At 38.3% G+C, this 21986-nt stretch overlaps 1 protein-coding gene across 1 annotated transcript in view; it reads right to left on the bottom strand.

The window, feature by feature from the left end:
* LOC126262894 (ionotropic receptor 93a) overlaps positions 1 to 21986 on the bottom strand; it is a 317492-nt gene that overhangs the window by 178036 nt on the left and 117470 nt on the right. Inside the window, exons 4-6 of the mRNA XM_049959792.1 lie at positions 15386 to 15494; positions 6012 to 6161; positions 4295 to 4462 (exon numbers count right to left, since the gene is read on the bottom strand). Coding sequence (XP_049815749.1) covers positions 4295 to 4462; positions 6012 to 6161; positions 15386 to 15494 — 427 coding nt within the window. The remainder of the gene's footprint in view (positions 1 to 4294; positions 4463 to 6011; positions 6162 to 15385; positions 15495 to 21986) is intronic.

Raw genomic sequence — 21986 nt, forward strand, 5'->3', positions numbered from 1 at the left:
GCTGGCAAAGCTACAAGGAATTCTCTTTTGGATCATGGAATATTAGAAGCCTGTATCGTCCTGGAACTGCCCAAATACTAGCAAACGAATTAAGAAAATATAGAGTACAACTGGCAGCTCTCCAAGAAGTAAGATGGCAGGGAACAGGCTCACTGAAAATAGCAGACGGGACAATAATGTATGGAGAATGCAGTCAGCACCATGAATTTGGAACCGGTTTCTACATTCACAAATCAATAGAGGACACAGTAAGGGAGTTCAAACATGTTAATAACTGTATATCATCTATTCAGATGCAGTGGTTAGACATTACATTTCTAAATGCACACGCACACACAGCAGATAAGGATGACAACACGAAAGAAGAATTCTACAGCCAACTGGAACAAACGTACAACTTATTAAGTAGGCACAATGTAAAAATAGTGTTAGGAGATTTTAATGCCAAAGTAGAAAGGGAAGAAACCTACAAACCAACCATTGGCAATTTTTGCTTACACGAGGAAAGTTCAGATAATGGGGTTCGACTTATAAACTTTGCAATGTCAAATGGTCTCATGATAAGCAGCACAAAATTTCAACATAAACGCATTCATTTAGGAACATGGATATCACCAGATGGAAAGGTAGTCAATCAAGTAGATCATGTAGCTATCCAGAAACGATTCCAAAACAGTATTAAAGATGTCAGAATCTTTAGGGGAGCTGATTGTGACACAGACCACATGTTAATCATATCAAAAATGAAAGTGAAACTCAAAAGGAAAGTAAATAGACATAGAGAAGAAATTACAAGATATAAAATAGGAAACCTGGCGAAAGTAGATATAAAAGAAAATTTTACAAAAGAAATTAAAAGCAATCTAACAAAACCAAGACTGTCCAATGCAGAACCACAGGATGTTGAAAGCAGATGGAGACACATGAAGGGCTGTATTCAAGAAGCAGCTTCCAAAATCATAGGTGAAAGAAAATGACCTAATAAAATTTGGTTTAATACAAAGTGTCATGAAAAAGTGCTGGAAAGAACAAATGCTAGGAATGCATGGATTAAAGAAAGGGACAATATAACATTGAAGGAAAGATACTATAAACTCCACCAAGAAATGCAAAGAACCCTAAGACAAGAGAAAAGGAAATACTATAACAATAAGATCAGAGAAGCAGAGGATGATTTCCAACATCACAGGACAAGGCAGATGTATCAAAATATTAAAAAAAATCCTTTGGTAAATTCAATAAAAGGGAACAGTTTATATTGTCCAACAAACATGACATACAAAAAAGATGGAAGACATACTTTTCATAACTTCTCAACTGCAATGACCCACACTCTTACTTTAAATTGGAAGAACCTGATACAATTGATACAGCTGATACAGTTACTACTCCATCAGCAAATGAAATACAGCAAGCAATAAAGAAATTAAACAATAACAAGACTTGTGGCGAGGACAAGATATATGCTGAGTTATTAAAGAATGGAGGCCCACAACTGGAATTACAAATACAGGTGTTAATAGAAACAATGTGGGTGACAGAAACCATTCCTGCAGATTGGAAAACTGCAATTGTTTGCCCCATATTGAAGAAGAATGATCCACTTGTTTGTGATAAATACAGAGGAATTGCCTTACTGGATGTCACCTACAGAATCTTATCGAGCTGCCTACTAAACAGGCTGATACCAATAACAGAAGAACTGATTGGGGACTACCAATGTGGTTTCTGTAGAAACAGATTCACATTAGATCACTTGTTCACCCTAAGACAAGTAACTGAGAAGGCGTGGGAATTCAATGTAGATGTCCACATATTATTCGTAGATTTTAAAAAGGCCTATGATAGCATACACTGACAGACACTCCTAAATATGATGAAGGAATTTAAAATACCTTCAAAATTAATCAGATTAGTTAAAATGTGTATAGATGAAACTTTATGTCGCATAAAGACACCAGTAGGAGAAACTGAAGATTTTAAGGTGTACACTGGACTGAGACAAGGGGACGCCATTTCACCTGTTTTATTTAACCTTGTCCTAGAGAAGATCGACAGAGAATTTTCTAAAACCAGTTCACAAGGGATCCAGATACAGGATGTGAACATTACAATATGATATTACATATGCAGATGATGTAGCACTAATAAGTAGTTCCAAAAGAGAATTAATCAGAATGATGCAAAATTACTACAAAATTGCTGAGAAAACAGGATTACATGTTAATGAAGAAAAGACAGAATACCTGCCCATAAGTAAGAAAACCAGAAAAGATGCACCTCTACTGTAGATGGATTCAATTTCAAGACTGTTGACCACTTCAAGTACCTAGGAAGTCTTTTTAGTAATAGCAACAGAACAGATATAGAAATATATGCCCATTTATCAAAAGCAAACAAGACACTTTTTAGTTTCATCAAAATTCGAAGAAAAAGATCACTTAGCAGTAACTTCAAAATTCGCTTATATCAATCGAGCATTATACCAGTGATGTTATATGGATGTGAAACATTAATATTTAGAAAGAAAGATGAAGAAAAACTGTTAATATTCGAAAGAAAAGTACTAAGGAAAATTTTAGGGCCTGTATATGATGAAAATAACATGTAATGGAGAATAAGAAGACATGAAGAATTAAGAGGGCTGTACAAACACCGTAACATCGTCGAAGTGCTCAAGAGGAGAAGGTTGAATTGGGCAGGCCCTATAGCAAGAATGACAGAGAATAGACTACCTAGAATGGCATTCAGCAGAACAATAGATGGAATGAGAGGAAGAGGGAGACCCAGAATCAGATGGCAAGATAACATTTGGGAGGACACAACTAGGATGAACAGCAACAGCAACTGGACAAACAGCGCATTGGACAAGCAGAAGTGGAAGAGGCTCATAGAGCAGGTGTATGGTCAATAAGGGCCTTGTCACATGTAAAGTAAAAAAAAAAATCTAATGAGTACAGCATATGGATTGAGAATAAATTTAAGAAAGAAGAAAGTAATGAGAAGTAGCAGAAATGAGAACAGCAAGAAACTTAACATTACCCCTGGGGATAATGAAGTAGATGAAGTTCAGGACTTTTGATACCTATGCAGTGAAATAACATATGATGGATAGAACAAGGGTGATGTAAAAAGCAGACTAACATTGGTGGAAGAGACATGCCTGGCCAAGAGAAGTCTGCTAGTATTAAACATAGATCTTAACCTGAGGAAGAAATTTCTGAGAATCTATGTTTGGAGCACAGCATTGTATGGTAGTGAGATAATGACTGTGAGAAAACCTTTGAGATGTGCTGCTACAGAAGATGTTGAAAATTATCTGCAAAGATGGATGGATCCGCACATGGGCAATGGGTCATTTAGTCAATGTGAGCAATGCAAAACTAAACAAAAATACACAAACAAGTCACAGACAGGCAGCCACATTGCCAAAAATTACATGTGATTCATCAGATTGCATAAGAATTTCAAGCAATCAGAAACTGATCACTGCGATCCGTCAGACAGCCACATCTGCACTCTCTAGAGAAACTGCACAACCTGGCGATGAATACTGTGATCCATCACTCATAAAGTTATTAAAACGGGTCACCTGTATGTGAAGCCCTTGAGTCAAACCCTGTATTAATCTATTCCATGCCATAAAGGCATTGTATTCAGTACCAATAGTTTAATCTGTGAACGTAAGATGACCCAGAGTTTTTCAAAGGATGACTTTGGGAAAATATCTCATCTTATAGTCAGGTAAATGTGATAACACATACACATGATATGAAAGCCTTGCATTTCATACTTTTAGTATCCTTGCCCTCTATCAATTTCAAGGTGGTGGCTACTATAAGAAAGTACGTCACCATGTTTTTCAATTTCATCAGTTAATTCCTTCTGTAATGTTGAAGGATGGAATGATACATTCTTATTATATCTGTTTTGTGAAAATTTTGGGTCAACATGAGATTCCATACCCATATTTCATATTGTATCCACTCATTACAGACAAATTACAGTTATGTATCATCCTATTCACTACTTTATTAATGTTCACATTGGTATTAACTATTATCTAAGTGATTGACTGACCTGACCTTGCAACATCAACCAAAATGACCTTGCTGTGCTGCTACTGTAAACAGCTGAAAGCAAGGGGAAACTACATCCTTAACAGCTCTACTGTATGGTTAAATGAATAATGGAGGTAAAATAGTCTCAGATCTCTGCTTAGGGATTACTCCTTATCATCAAAACTAACTTCTGAAATAACAGAATATATTTTTATGTGATGTGAAATACTCACAATAAGAGCTGCAAGAATGGCATCATGGTGTTCCCTTTTTGATGGCTGTAGAATATCCCATTCATCTTCAGACACTTGTTGTGAAATGTTCTTCTCCTGCTGTATAGTGTGGGACAGGGCAGCTATAAAACTGTGAGCCACTTCTGATATGTGACAATAAATGCCTTCCTAGACATCAGTGCACATTCAAAAATTAGTAATATAGTTAAAACATATGCAGGGTGGACCAGAACTCCACTGACAAACTTGCAGGGATGATAGCATGAACCAAAACTAGAAAAAAAGGTCTAGTTAACCTGGACAATAAAATGCATGAATTAAGAGTATGAGCATTTGTTCATCACTTTCTATCATTAAACAGATCTTGTTTACTGAACAAGTGCTCATAGCTCTTAAGGTATTCATTTTAGAGCCCATGTTTGCTAGACATTTTTTTCTCACTTTGCTCCACATTATATCCTCCAAAAAAAATATGGAATGCAAGAAGCTAACAGTAGAAGAGATTTGGTTCATAGTATCAGAGGAAACAAGTGCTCTTAGCTCATTCGGTACTGGTATGAATTTTAAAGCCACCATTTACTAGACAGTTTTTTCTTGTTTTCGTCCAAACTACTACCTCTGAAAGTTTTTCAGTGGAGTTCCTGTTTACCTGTATATAAGTCATGTACACACTATGCCTGTGAAAATTGCAACTTCATGGAGGGATAATCAGAACAAATTAATTTTAGAGGATGGGTGATGTAACAAACAAATGTAGAAACCAATAAATAACACTGAATGCTAAATGGTAGCTGGTGATGCTGCTATCTACTGAACCAACAGCCTCTACATGTTTTTACCTAAACGTAACAAATTCTAAATGTGATATTGAAGAATGTCAACCTATGCAGCTTCTTCCTGGGCCCAAAGTTCAAATAAATTCATTAATCGATGAGTGACACAAGAGAGCTGCAGATCACTAAAACCCCAAACATGTTCAACAATCAGCATGCCAAGAAAATGAGCACTTTTGTGTTCTGATACAGTGCCAGAAAGATAGGGAAGTACGTGTACCACTTTCTTTCTTAAACTGAATGTTTCTCCATTGTGTAGCAGTTGGGACTGCCCACAGTATCCAATGATTTCAAAATGGATCCAGGAGTAGCATTTGGTAGCATACTATTACGTATAATTCATGGGCCCATGACCAAGACTGCCACCACTGAGTCACACTGCAGATCTACTGTTTATAAGGAAGTGTGAAAAACAACAGGATCCATGACAGTGGCAATACTAGCAAGAGAAACCTAAGATCATGATGCAGCTATTGTAGGATCAGTGACAACAACCACAGCCAGCTACATATGTTCAAAATTGATAGTAGTTCCAGTTTTTGGTAAAGCTACACCTTTCCAGCTTTTGGTCATGCTAAATAAAACTGGGAAACATGTGCATCAATTAAGCTTTCATTTCAAAGCAAGAGATATTGTCAATCCCAATTTTTTATAAAATCAAATTGTCACCTTAATGTATTCAGAGTCATCAATTAATTTGCAAACTTTGTCCCCTTGTAGACCCCAGAAATCTGTCGCAAGAAGAAGATTGTACTCTGTTATCTTCCCATTTAAGGACACATATGCATATTTTACCTGCCAGGCTGAAATTCTGCACTGTTGTAAAAAAATATTAACATTCCAATGGCATCTGGATTGCAATTAAAATTAAAAGTTTTGCTTACCAAACAATCTTTCTTCTCGATTGAAGTGTTACAGATAAAGGCAACATTGCTACCATCCTTCAACAGGTCAATAAAACCATAGGGATTCATAACATCTGGCACAATGAGCAGCCACTGGTAATATGGTGTCATTAATCTTTGCTCTTTAGCCTGTTAAACAAATACAAAATATGAGTGAATGTAGCCTTCCCCAGTATATACTGCTTATGAAAATCTCTAAAGTTTTCAGCTGGCTGGCAGTGTTAAATACCACGTGTTTTGATGAGTTTCATACTCATCATCTTATGGCAAAGTCAATAAAATGATGAGTATGGTACTCACCAAAACGTGACTAATTTTCAACATTTACATCCTGTTGGAGACCTCAGAGTTATTCATCAATTGTGAGATTCAGCATTATAACATTAAAAACCAAAAACAACAAAACAAAAGATCACACACACACACACACACACACACACACACACACACGTGTGTGGTGTGTGTGTGTGTGTGTGTGTGTGTGTGTGTGTGTGTGTGTGTGTGTGTGTGTGTGAGAGAGAGAGAGAGAGAGAGAGAGAGAGAGAAAGCATACACAAAACATAAAAATATAAATTTGATTCCTTTTAGTTTTAGTTACATAATAATAATAATTATTGTTATTTTATGGCCAATTGCCAACATCTATGTCTCATTCTCAATGCTTATTCCTTATTGAAATTTATTTAAAAATATTCTTTGTGCAATATTTTCCATATAGGTATAGAAATATTTGGTTTAATTGTGGGCTTGCAAATCAAAGTCCATCATCTTGCATCAGCATTCTGCCATCAATTCAACAAATAAAAATATATTTCATGGTTGTTTGGTTATAAAGATTGCATTCATAATTTCAAAAGCATAAAAAATCAACAAGCAATAATTTTATACTGTTTTAGAGCACCATTACAATATTGTCTGCTGTTGTTGTAAGTGAAATTGCATTCTTTTAAACTTTCAATGGTAATCTTCAAGAGTTCCTATTACAACATTATGAATCAATCCCCACTATATAAAAATGTTATGAACAAAAAGTGAAGTGAAATTGTTTTTGTCTGTTTGTTGATGGGGTATTCTTAGAAACATATTTTAAGAGCTATAAACTAAGTTTCAAGGACTTTCTTTCACATTCTGTATGGATCTCATTGTTGTTGTTGTGGTCTTCAGTCCAGAGACTGGTTTTATGCAGCTCTCCATGCTACTCTATTCTGACAAGCCTCTTCAACCTCCAAGTAACTACTGCAACCTACATCCTTCTGAATCTGCTTATTGTATTCATCTCTTGGTCTCCCTCTATGATTTTTAATTTCCATGCTTCCCTCCAATAATAAATTGGTGAGCCCTTGATGCCTCAGAATGTGTCCTACCAAGCTATCCATTCTTCTAGTCAAGTTGTGCCACAATTTCCTCATCTCCCCAATTCTATTCAGTACCTACTCATTAGTTACATGATCTACCCATCTAATCTTCAGCATTCTTCTGTAGCACCATATTTCCAAAGCTTCTATTCTCTTCTTGTCTAAACTATTTATCGTCCATACTTCACTTTCATACATGGTCATTATAAGGAGCTATTTTCAATGTTGCATCATAAACTGTGGCATAAATTATCAAAGAGAAGTTGCCACCAAAAAATATTTGTGTAGGCTCTCACAATCACCAATTGTGTTCTGTGGATCTCATCAAAAAAGGAAAATCTGCACAGATTTGGAACCAGTTGAGGAATATGCAACAAACTAGAATCAGCTGTTAGATACTGAATCTGTATACTGTTTTAACAATCAGCACACTGCTATACACTATTCATGATCAACTGCACAAATACATAACTATGAGGTCATATCTAGGTGTATGCATTTTAATGAATAGAGGGTGATCAATCCTTAATGCAGCAACCTGGTGGGCATCTTTTTATTATGCCAGCTACCATCCAGCAGCAGTGCTAGCAGGGAGCATATTTCGCCTCTGCTGTGAGGCCTTTGTGTAGAATTGTTGTGAAGGTAGCTAATGTTGGTAGGCAATTTGAATACAGTGTATTGAGTGAAAGTGTTTCAAGTTAAATGGCTAAATATATGTATTCCATTCGCCAAAGAATATTCTTGTATGATTCATATCATCATATGTGTGTACATGATCAGTGTATGCTGTAAGGAGATTATTTCAAGAGGAATTTATTGATGTTCATGTTCCTAATCAGGGTATGATTCATCGACTGATAAATAATTTTCGTGAAATGGGAAGTGTTCTTGAAAGGAAACACAGACAGCCATATACAGTACTCACAGAAGAAACTCTCAATAACCATGGATAAACTCTGGAAAGGTCTCCTGGAAAATCAGTTTGATGTCTTTCTCAGCAAATGAGAATTTCCTATAGCTCTCTTCAAATGGCTACAAAGTTACTGAAGTTACATCCCTATAAAACACCTGCAGTGCAAGGACTTAAACTGGGTGGGCAAAAAGGTTGCTGTTTTGTGAATGTATTTTGAATAGTGTGCATAACAGAAAAATTGACACTCACCTAACTTTGTTTTTGGACAAATCATGGTGCCCCTCAGTGGATATGTTAATTCACAAAATAACCATTACTGGAATTATAAAAAGCCTAATATGATACATGAGGCACCTCTGCATGATCAAACAATATGAGTGTGGTGTGCTGTTAGCAGTGACAGAATATTAGGCAATATTTTAACTATTAACAGCAAGAGTAATGTGAAAAACATTTTGCAGCCTTTTTCTTCTTTCTTTTTTTGGCCAATTAACTGAGAGAGAATGTGCTTTCATGACCTTTCAGCAGAACTCTGTGATTGCACACACAACCAACTTCTCATTACAGGAAATTCCTAGTGTGTTTCAAGCTAAGAGCTATCATTGACAACATATGGCTTCCTGCAATTTAATCCCCTACAATTTTTATCTCTGAGGGAGCATTAAAAGAGAAAGTGTACAAATCAAATTCACGCACTTTAGATGAACTTAAAACTAACATTTGCCAAGAAATCGATGATGTTTGTCAGAGGAAACAGCACTCTGTAATGAAAAACATGCTAAGTAGGTGTCAGGAATGCTGAACAATGAAGGGAGGTAGTTCGAGCATCACCTTGCTTAATAAACATGAGTAACTTACTTTTATTTTTAAGTGCTTATGTTAAGTATATTAAAAATAACTTATGCAACAGACTGTACTATAGTTATTGTTGACTTCTTGTTACCTGCACTGCAGGCACAACAGCCGGTCCCACTATCTGGTCACACACCATGAAAGCGGTTGCGTTAATGATCGATCACCCTGCAGTAGTCGCAGTAGTCATTGTATTTATACTCATCCATAGACCACATTTATAAGGATACTGGGCATGTCTTAGTAGTAGAATTCAAGAATAACAAAAATATTGTAATTCATAAATACTTATAGGTCTAGTTTCACAAGGATGGGATGGATAGCTGGCTGTGGCCTCACATTAGGAACCAGCCCAGCATTTGCCTGAAGTGATTTAGGGAAACTATGGAACATCAGAATGGCTGGATGGAGACTGAAGCCTTCCAAATAAAAGCCCTGTCTGTTTAAAACAGTGCTACCTCATTCTGTTTATCCCTAGTGTATAACACTGTTTACAAAGAAGTTATTTAACAGTGTAAAAGACCAGTACTACACTGTTGATTCATTTCTCACTCACAGTCACTACATACACAATATACACACATTGTTTCATAATGTAACTCTGCACACATTATAAGCTGACATCAGAACCATAGCGTTGATGTCCAAATACCATTTTGTGTTCTGCAACTCAAAAAGTCAGTGAGCATCCCTCTAATATGAGCAAGATTTTGAGATCAGAAAGAGGAAAGGGTGTTAATATTATACACTGTATAACTTTAAGCATAATGTTTCCTAGAATAGAAAAATAAATAAATAAATAAAATAAAGAAAAGGCAGCGAGGAACATAGTGTGAAAGTGCTAGGTGAAGTACTGCATGTTTTATTATCATTTTTATTTATTTACATCAATCCTTCACAGTACAGAATTTATTGCTTAACAGGTACTTTTTATCTGTCATTTTAAGTAATTTTGTGTCAGTCTGACCACGGCCACAGACACGTGCCTTTCGGTGTCTGTGTGCTTCTGTACGTGAGTGTGTGCATGACTACTAGAGAAAGAAAGGTAGTCTAAATACTGCATTCTGTTGCATGTTTCTATTTGCCACACATCAGTCAGCTATAGAGGAGTAGTTGCCTTTCCTCCATTTTATATATTATTCTATTCAGGAAAAGGTAGTCTAAATACTGCATTCTGTTGCATGTTTCTATTTGCCACACATCAGTCAGCTATAGAGGAGTAGTTGCCTTTCCTCCATTTTAAATATTATTCTATTCAGGAATTTTTAATATTTGATAAAGCATTAACTTCACTTGACAATGGATTTTATATTCGAGGTCATCGTATAGTTAGGTAAATAAAATAGTGAAATTAGGAAGAAGTTCTTCACTTTGAAAAAAAGCTCCTGCTACTTCAGCTACAGCAAATATCTGATGTTTAAAACATCTACTGCTGATAGCTAAATATTTCTACATAATCACATTGATTCTTATTACGTGCTGATAGTTATCCATGTACAGTGTGAAAGGAAGCCTGTTTTACTTGTCATACTAAGGCTCATATTAAGACTCTTTTTTTTCTTTAAATCTCAATGGTCAAATACTTCATAGGTGTGGCTAATAACAAATGCTTTTACTCTTGGTTTTAATCTGTACAGAGCCCCTTTTTTAATTTTGATCTCATAGGAGCTTATGAAATACCTGTACACCAATTAAAAAAATCCCACACTGGATGCTAGACTAAGAGGTAAAATACATATGAAAACTTTAATGTGTCCGTACAGTGGTTATGTATATCACACTCCACATGAAACAGGTGTTTATTATTAGCAACAGTATCATTCAGGATTTAATATATTGAACAGTGGATTTAATAATTATAAGGTCTTTGAAGAGATCTCCACAAGAGGTGCAATTATATACCAGTATACATACCTACCTGCACATGTAACTGTAGGCTGTTATTAAGCTTGGTTCCAAGTAATATTAAAGTAATAGAGTGTTTCATTTATTCTTGACAATGTGCTTCTACAGCTGATTAACATAAACTTAAGAAAGTCATCACAGGTTTTATTTAAGATGCATGTATTAAGCCCTGCCACATCCAAGTGCTCAGTGTGGCTGATTGCCATGCAGGTGACCCAGGTCCAATTCCCTGTACTGCTAAGGATTTTTTAATTATGAGGAACTTGAATGCAGCACTCTCATGATGCCAATTGAGGAGCTTCTTGAATAAAACTTTGTGGCTCCAAGGTCAAAAAAGCCAATAATGGCTGGGAGAACTGTGTCCTGATTCCATGCGCCTCCATAACGCATCTGCATGACACCGCATGGCAGAGGATGATATGACGGCTGGTCAACAAGTCACATGGTCTTCTGGGCCTGATTGCAGAGTTACTAAGCCAAGGTGGATTTCATTCTATATTAGCACTCTCAGGTGACAAGGTGGCTAAAGTGGAATGGTCCCATGATTTAAAATGTTTAATCATCAAGTTAAACTTTCAAAGGTACATGTGGGAATCCCCCCCCCCCCCATGAACCATGGACCTTGCTGTTGGTGGGGAGGATTGTGTGCCACAATGACACAGATAGCCGTACCGTAGGTGCAACCACAATGGAGGGGTATCTGTTGAGAGGCCAGACAAATGTGTGGTTCCTCAAGAGGGGCAGCAGCCTTTTCAGTAGTTGCAGGGGCAACAGTCTGGATGATTGACTGACCTGGCCCTGTAACACTAACAAAAACGGCCTTGCTGTTGTGGTATTGCAAACGGCTGAAAGCAAGGGGAAACTACAGCTGTAATTTTTCCTGAGGGTATGCAGCTTTACTGTATGATTAAATGATGATGGTGTCCTCTTGGGTAAAATATTCCAGAGGTAAAATAGTCCCCCATTCGGATCTCTGGGCGGGGACTACTCAGGAGGACGTCGTTATGAGGAGAAAGAAAACTGGTGTTCTACAGATCGGAGCGTGGAATGTCAGATCCCTTAATCGGGCAGGTAGGTTACAAAATTTCAAAAGGGAAATGGATAGGTTAAAGTTAGATATTGTGGGAATTAGTGAAGTTCAGTGGCAGGAGGAACAAGACTTTTGGTCAGGTGTATACAGGGTTATAAATACAAAATCAAATAGGGGTAATGCAGGAGTAGGTTTAATAATGAATAAAAAATAGGAGTGCGGGTAAGCTACTACAAACAGCATAGTGAACGCATTATTGTGGCCAAGATAAACACGAAGCCCATGCCTACTACAGTAGTACAAGTTTACATGCCAACTGGCTCTACAGATGATGAAGAAATTGATGAAATGTATGATGAGATAAAAGAAATTATCCAGGTAGTGAAGGGAGACGAAAATTTAATAGTCATGGGTGACTGGAATTCAGCAGTAGGAAAAAGAAGAGAAGGAAATGTAGTAGGTGAATATGGATTGGGGTTAAGACATGAAAGAGGAAGCCGCCTGGTAGAATTTTGCACAGAGCATAACTTAATCATAGCTAACACTTGGTTCAAGAATCACGAAAGAAGGTTGTATACATGGAAGAACCCTGGAGATACTAGAAGGTTTCACATAGATTATATAATGGTAAGACAGAGATTTAGGAACCATGTTTTAAATTGTAAAACATTTCCAGGGGCAGATGTGGACTCTGACCACAATCTATTGGTTATGAACTGTAGATTAAAATGAAAGAAATTGCAAAAAGGTGGGAATTTAAGGAGATGGGACCTGGATAAACTGAAAGAACCAGAAGTTGTACAGAGTTTCAGGGAGAGCATAAGGGAACAATTGACAGGAATGGGGGAAAGAAATACAATAGAAGAAGAATGGGTAGTTCTGAGGGATGAAGTAGTGAAGGCAGCAGAGGATCAAGTAGGTAAAAAGATGAGGGCTAGTAGAAATCCTTGGGTAACAGAAGAGATACTGAATTTAATTGATGAAGGGAGAAAATACAAAAATGCAGTAAGTGAAGCAGGAAAAAATGAATACAAACGTCTCAAAAATGAGATCGACAGTAGGTGCAAAATGGCTAAGTAGGGATGGCTAGAGGACAAATGTAAGGATGTAGAGGCTTATCTCATGAGGGGTAAGATAGATACTGCCTACAGGAAAATTAAAGAGACCTTTGGAGAAAAGAGAACCAGATGCATGAATATCAAGAGTTCAGTTGGAGACCCAGTTCTAAGCAAAGAAGGGAAAGCAGAAAGGTGGAAGGAGTAGACAGAGGGTCTATACAGGGGTGATGTTCTTGAGGACAATATTATGGAGATGGAAGAGGATGTAGATGAAGATGAAATGGGAGATATGATACTGTGTGAAGAGTTTGATAGAGCACTGAAAGACCTAAGTAGAAACAAGGTCCCAGGAGTAGACAACATTCCATTAGGACTACTGACAGCCTTGGGAGAGCCAGTCCTGACAAAAATCTACCATCTGGTGAGCAAAATGTATGAGACAGGCAAAATTCCCTCAGACTTCAAGAAGAACAAGGTCCCAGGAGTAGACAACATTCCATTAGGACTACTGACAGCCTTGGGAGAGCCAGTCCTGACAAAAATCTACCATCTGGTGAGCAAAATGTATGAGACAGGCAAAATTCCCTCAGACTTCAAGAAGAATATAATAATTTCAATCCCAAAGAAAGCAGGTGTTGACAGATGTAAAAATTCTTGAACTATTGGTTTAATAAGCCACTGCTGCAAAATACTAATGTGAATTCTTTGCAGATGAATGGAAAAACTGGTAGAAGCCAACCTCGGGGAAGATCAGTTTGGATTCCGTAGAAATGTTGGAACACGTGAGGAAATACTGACCCTATGACTTACCTTAGAAGAAAGGTTAAGGAAAGGCAAACCTACATTTCTAGCATTTGTAGACTTAGAGAAAGCTTTTGACAATGTTGACTGGAATACTCTCTTTCAAATTCTGAAGGTGGCAGGGGTAAAATACAGGGAGCGAAAGGCTATTTACAATTTGCACAGAAAGCAGATGAGAGTTATGAGTCGAGGGACATGAAAGGGAAACAGTGGTTGGGAAGGGAGTGAGACATGGTTGTGCCTCTCCCCCATGCTATTCAAACTGTATATTGACCAAGCAGTAAAGGAAAAAAAAGAAAAGTTCTGAGTAGGTATTAAAATCCATGGAGAAGAAATAAAAACTTTGAGGTTCGCCGATGACATTGTAATTCTGTCAGAGACAGCAAAGGACTTGGAAGAGCAGTTGATCAGAATGGACAGTGTCTTGAAAGGAGGATATAAGATGAACATAAACAAAAGCAAAATGAGGATAATGGAATGTAGTCGAATTAAATCGGGTGATGCTGAGGGAGTTAGATTAGGAAATGAGACACTTAAAGTAGTAGAGGAGTTTTGCTATTTGGGGAGCACAATAACTGATGATGGTCAAAATAGAGAGGATATAAAATGTAGACTGGTAACGGCAAACAAAGCATTTCTGAATAAGAGAAATTTGTTAACATTGAGTATTGATTTAAGTGTCAGGAAGTCATTTCTGAAAGTATTTGTATGGAGTGTAGCCATGTATGGAAGTGAAACATAGACGATAACCAGTTTCGACAAGAAGAGAATAGAAGCTTTCGAAATGTGGTGCTACAGAAGAATGCAGAAGATTAGATGGGTAGATCACATAACTAATGAGGAGATATTGAATAGAATTGGAGAGAAGAGGAGTTTGTGGCACAACTTGACTAGGAGAAGGGATCGGTTGGTAGGACATGTTCTGAGGCATCAAGGGATCACCAATTTAGTACTGGAGGGCAGTGTGGAGGGTAAAAATCATAGAGGGAGACCAAGGGATGAATACACTAAACAGATTCAGAAGGATGTAGGCTGCAGTAGGTACTGGGAGATGAAGAAGATTGCACAGGATAGAATAGCATGGAGAGCTGCATCAAACCAGTCTCAGGACTGAAGACCACAACAACAACAACAACAACAACAACAACAATTGAGAATATGACACTTGCAATGTTTCACATTGTTAACTGCACTTATACCAAGCATGACTAGTAAAAAGTTTAACCGAGTTGGCTAGTGAATATTACACAAGTGCTAATAGATAACTACACCTGAGAAAGCATCCTGTTGCTGACTAGCTCTATCATGTGATTTTAATTAGAGGTATTGTACTCTGTGGAAGCACTAACAATGTATAATAGTTAGGTAATATAGCATAGATAATTAGTTTCTAACAGCTGCTTCTCTGAATTTATAACACAATCTGTTACTATACATACCTGATGAAGTATGACTGATGCAAGGTTTTCAGGAACAACTGCCAATATATGGCTGCTGAGTTTATCATGGGCTATCGAACGAAACAGCTGCAGTACTTTTTCAATCATTCTGCAAAAAATAGTTTAGTGATTTTGGAAACATGCTGGAGAAATCCACTACATGACTTTATTCCAATCTGCCAATATGTTATGTATTCTAGAAAAAGGGATGTAGTTAATAGTCCGGATGGTGGGAAACTGATGACACATATTACAAATATTATTAGAATTGATCAAAATGTTGGCAATAAAAGCACTAATTCGAGTGATGATGGTACTTTGAAACATACAGTGTACAGTATGAGCTAATACATGATTTTCAATTAGAGAGATATTAGATGAGAAGACAAAGACATATTACTTCAGTCTGAGTCTACTGTTTATTCCAGCTGATCCCAACATGTCACTGATAAGCTGGGTGCTGAGTGGCCATACTTTATACATACTGAAATAGTGACATACCAGGTACATCTACTTTTATACTGTGCCTGTCACTGTATAGCGAATTTGTATCAACATTAGTCATTCGCTAAGCAGTTCCATTCTCAACTGTTGCAAGCCTTCAATCATACCTTAATCATTCTATTCAATTTCCATGCTGCCTGGATAAGACATGCACTGGAGGCAGTAGAATTGTTGCCCAATCTGCTTTGGGTACAGGTTCTTTAAATTTAGCAAACATGATCTTGTGATAATTTCATTGCCTTTTCATATGGACTGTATCGATCTGTTACAACTGTGCGGGACATCCACATTCATGACACCACTGACCAGTGAGTCTCTGTGGAATATCTGCAAGGGACACAGCAAAGATAGTTTGGTGCCGGACATCATGTAATGTGGATCTAATGTATTGTGATATGTCATAATAAACTGTTACTACGCAACATCATCTCATCTACAGTCTTGGTACTTCTTCCTATACTGCTTGGGGAAATCTATCAAATTGTTGACCAACAACTACTGTGGCAACCATGCTAGCAGAATTTCTCATTCCATTTTGGTTTACTAACAATACAAGTATTTCACACCACACTTATTGCAACAACTGCTCCATGCAACTGCATCTCATAGCTTCTGTTGAGTGATGTGTTTCAACAGTGTTACCTGTGCCTTCACTGACAATCTGTGCTAAAATATGAACTGTGTCCTATTACATATGCTCCCTTGCGCAATGCTGTACCTCCAGACATGCCACAACAATGGTCACCACTGACCAACCTACTATTGGACTTGATGCAGCTTTCAAATCCACATACTTAGATTTTGGATCCTGGTGCTCTGCTTGCACACATTATAAATAATTCTGTGAAAACTGCAATATCCAAACAAACTGTGCCATGACCACTATGCATGACCCAATGGACAATCTCCAAAATGTTTGGACACCATTAAAAGATCTACAACTGTGCAATGAGGACTTCTTGGACACCACATTTTAGATATTGTGGATTGTCAAACTGCAACTCCATCTGCAGCTTGTGATGATTACACATCGAACAGAACTGTTTGATAAAAAGCCTAGCCTCACAGATAGGCAATGTAACACAGGCAATTTAATTACAAGCACACCACCCTACAAGTAGATCTCCTCCTTCTGCTGTGTGGTTTGAGGTTTTCGGGTGCTAAACAGCATGGTCATCAGCACCCACTCCTCCTCCTGCCCCACACACCACACTGACCCAGTGCAGATTACAGCTGATGGAGATAGCACCTCCAGCTCAGCACTGACCTGCAGGCTGTTCATGATACTACTCTGGCAGTGGACAATACTGCATCAGCTGACACTGTTGCCTCAAGGACACAGCTCTGTTGGTACCATGCCCAATTTAACAATGCCACACTTAACTGTTGGTCTCCTTGCAAACTTCAAATGCAAGCTGTGCTAAACACATCACTCTAAGCTGTCCATTTTTTTAAATTTAAGTAATGAAATTTTGATTGCCAGAGCCTAATAAGTAAATCTGTACCCCAAATGTTCACTGAAAGCAAGGGTAGTGCTGACTGAGTATGTCCAAAGGAACCATGATGGGACTGCTAACGTTTGCCACAACTATTAGTGATTTACCAAGTTTTATGAGCAACATTCTTAGATTGTTCACTGAGATACTATTCTCTACAGGGAAAACCATGAGGAAACCTGGTATTAGTTAAACAAAATTTTGTTGTAGTAGAGCTACAGCCTCTTAGCAGACCAGAGTCAGCAGCAGCAGCAGCTTATCATTTGTATTCAGATTTTATAAACTGATGAGCCAAAACATTATGACCACCTGCATAATAGCTTGTTTGCCCCTGTTTGGAATGAAGTACTTCACTAATTCTGCACATCAGAGATCTGACAGACTGTTGCTAGGTTTGTGGGGATATGTGGAATTAGATGTCTATGTACAGGTCATTTAATTCATGTAAATGACAAGTCGCTGATCTGTGTATGTGGTAATGGTGCCCTATAGAGACCCAGATGGGCTCCCTAGGATTTACATCAGGCAAATCTGGTCACAGAGACATCAACCTGAGTTCACTATAATCTCCTCAAACTACTGTAGCATGGTTCTGGCTCTATGGAGAGTTATACTGCTGAAAGATGACATTGCCATCAAGGAAGACATCAAGTGTGAAGGGATTCAGGTGGTTCACAGTTGTCATTTTGTCTTTGATTACTACCACATGTCCCACACAAGTGCAGGAGAATGTCTCCCATAGCATAATACTGCTCCCACCAGTCTGTGTCCATGACACACTGCACATTTTGAGCTGCCATTCCCCATGGTGATGGTGTTTGTGGAGATAACCATTGACCTAGTGCAACAAAAATGTGCTTCACCTGAGAAGCTGACATATTTCCATTGATCAATGGTCAAATCCCAATAGTCCTATGCCCACTGAAATCATAATTGATGGTGTCATTGGGTCAACATGTGAACCCATAAGGGTGGTCTGCTGCAGAGCTCCATGTTCAGTAACATACATTGAACAGTGTGCTCTGAAACACTTATGCATGCACCAGCATTGTGCTCTTTCAAAAAAAAAAAAAAAAAAAAAAAAAAAAAAGAAGTTCAAATGTGTGTGAAATCTTATGGGACTTAACTGCTAAGGTCATCAGTCCCTAAGCTTACACACTACTTAACCTAAATTATCCTAAGGACAAACACACACACCCATGCCCGAGGGAGCACTCGAACCTCCAGTGGGACCAACCTGTGCTCTTTCAGCAGGGATGACAGAAATCACCATCTATCCTTCTCTACAGAGCAGACAAGCCTCCAAACCCCAGTTTCTCTGAAGAGTCATGGACATCCAACCATTTAGCACATAGTGGCAGTTTCACTGTCCTTCTACCTCTTTCCATATATGCTCATGACAGTAGCACATGAACATTCAACCAGCTTTGCCATTTTTGAGATATTTGTTCACAGGCCCTGTCTAATAATAATAATCTGCCCTTTGTCAAAGTTGCTTATCTCAATGGATTTCCCCATTTGCAGCCCATATCTTCACTAGAGTGACCCCCATCCATGTCTACTCTGCATACACACTTTTATTACCATGCCACATGCCCCCAATGCCATCAGGTGGCATTTGATATCACAGTGGGCAGTGGTCATTATGTTTTGGCTCATCAGTGTACATTATTTAGTTTGGTGGTTTTCTGACTTACTTCTGAGTAGACTGAACAGTAGCTCATTGTTTAACTGTTTATAGTACTGCTATTTACTTTTTTTAAGTTTGTGTATTCTTCAATCATTGGTGTTGAGTGACTTCAGTTTCCTAGTTTAGGGCCACATTACCTGTTGTTCAGACAGTAATTGATTAAATATGGCTGGGGACGGCACCTGTTGTGTACTATTGCAGGGGGAATTGGTCACTGTCTGTAAACAGCTGCAGGCTGTGTTGGCCACAATTGACAGATTTCAGACTGCTGTCCTTGGCTGCACTGGCATTGAGGCATGTGAGACAAATTCATTGACAACTGTGCAGCTTACAGCATTGCCTTGGATCCCTGATGCCACTGCACCTTCTGATTCATGTGTCTCACCCAACTGATGCTTACTTGACAGTGACTGGTGAATATTGGAGGGATCACAAACCTCTGGGTGAAAAACAAAAGTGAGTACTGGCCACAAGGCTATTCCTTTACTTTAAAAATTGGGATTGAGGTATTGTCTACTACTGAAAGCATGTATGAGCTATCATGGTACACCTTGCCTATTGGGACTATGTTTGGTCTTTCTGAGAGGTCTGGACCAGTGCAGAAGGCAGGACTGCTTGTCACTGGGATCTCCAATGATAGACAGGTGATGGAACCCCTTAGGAAAGTAGTGGAAAAGCCAAGAAACAAGGCCAGTATCCACTCAACATGTCTGAGATAAATAAGGAGGCTCTGCTGGCAGCAATTGGAAGTGCTGGGTTCACCGGGCTGCAAATTGTGGTTCATATACGCATTAATGATGTGTTCAAAAGCCACCATTTTTCTATGGGTGGCTGGCTGATTTGGTGAAGACAGCTAGACTTGCCCAGAGCTATTGTTGTGCAGCATCTTTCCCAGAACCATTTGAGGTCCTTTTGTTTGGAGCAGAGTGGAAGTTCTAAGCCAGGGGCTCAGACAATTCTGCAATTCTATCAGATGCAAATTTCTCGACTGCTATTGGGTGAATGATTGTAGGATTCCCCTTAATATTTCAGGAGTGCACTACATGCAGGAGTTGGCTACTAGGGTAGTAGAGTGCATGTGGTGGAGACATGTCAGTTTTTTAAGGTAGAGAAATCTCCCACAGGCCCAATTAGATGCCTTTTGGGTCCAGACAGAGTATCATTTGTCATAGCAGATCAGAGAAAGAAAATGTTAATATAGTACTAGTCAGCTGCAGGAGCATCTATGGAAAGATCCTGGAACTAATCTCACTTTTAAATGGTAACAATTCCCACATAGTACTAAGCACAGACAGCTGATTGAAACCAGATGTCAACAGCATTGAAGCTCTAAATTCCAATTGGATTGTATATCACAAAGATAGGCTGTCTGCAGGTGGTGGAGGCATGTTCATGATATGATACTATCTATGATATGATAGTATCTAGTGAGATTAATATAGATTCCAAATGCAAAATAATTTGGGTGAAGACAAGTGTTAAAAGTGATTCAAACAAGGTCATCAGATGCTTTCATAGACCCCTTCCTCACTAGCAGTAGTGGTGGAACACTTGAGGGGAAACTTGGAGAATATTTCACTTAAATTTCCTGGTCATGATATGGTTTTAAGTGAAGATCGTAACTTGCCATCAATAGACCAGGAGAATCATATGATTAAGATGGGTGGTAGGGACAAAGAATCGTGTGAAATTTTCCTAGGTGCTTTATCTAAAATTTACCTGGAGCAGTTAATAAGAGAACCAACTTTTGAAGATAACATTTTAGACCTGCTGGTGATAAACAGATCTGAACTTTTCAGATTGGCATAGAACAGGGAATAAGTGATCATAAGATCATTACAGCATCACTAAATATGGCTGTAAACACACATACAAAGAAAGGCAGGATGGTCTTTGCTTTTCTGCTTAGCAAGAGCAACAAGAAACAGATTTCAGATTACCTGAGCTGTCAGCGTGAAAATTTCATCTCCAGCACTAACAATGTTGAGTATTAATGGGCAAAGCTCAAGAGCATTGTACAATATGCTTTAGACAAGCATGTGCCAAGCAAACTTGTGAGGGGTAGGATAGGCCCAGTGTGGTTTCATAGCCATGTTAGAAAAATGCTATGAAAGCAAAGAGAGCTTCACTGTAGATTTAAACTTAGCCAAAGCCTTATATCAATGACCAGAACTATAACAGCAGAAGTTAAAGATAAACAAACCAGTTAGGATCAATAGAGTGAAGAAACAAACTTTCTCATACAAAAGACTGAGAAATGTGCGACCTTTGGACAAAAGAGAGCAGACTGCCCTGGTAATGTATTGTCTTTGTATCTGTATTATGTTGTGTGAACCATCATTAAATAAAGTACCCATTGTTATCATTCATCAAAATGTGTGTATGACTGTCATTACTTTGGCTCCACTAAGACCTCAGCAACTACAGCAGTGACCCTGAGTCAGAGATACTTCAGAACAATGAATGCACAGCACCAAACATTGGGTCCAATGGATAACTTTCACCACCAGTAAACAGTGGAAGTTGCCACTCGGGACACAGACACAAATGGCGTATAGCACACCATTCTCATTCCATCAGTACAGGGTGACGATAACTGGAGGAGGCAGAATTATGTGCCTACAAACTCAACAAACTATTGAGGTTTTAGTAGACCAAGCCAACAGCAGCTCTCATGCAGTGTGAGAGCAAACTTGTCAAATTGAGCCAAAAATTATCAAACCTTCTACAAGATGTCATATGTAACACTTTCTACATCAAGCTGTTTCCTTACAAGACTCAAACCAACTGGATTTCACCACAATGGAACATAACCTAATTTTTCTACTCATATCATAGCAAACCATTTGACTATTTTAAGTCACATGATGTATGCTCTGATTTTATTACTGTGCTGGTAATAGATGCACAG

The sequence above is a fragment of the Schistocerca nitens genome, chromosome 1 (genome assembly GCF_023898315.1).
Source record: "Schistocerca nitens isolate TAMUIC-IGC-003100 chromosome 1, iqSchNite1.1, whole genome shotgun sequence".
Taxonomy (NCBI): Eukaryota; Metazoa; Arthropoda; class Insecta; order Orthoptera; family Acrididae; genus Schistocerca; species Schistocerca nitens.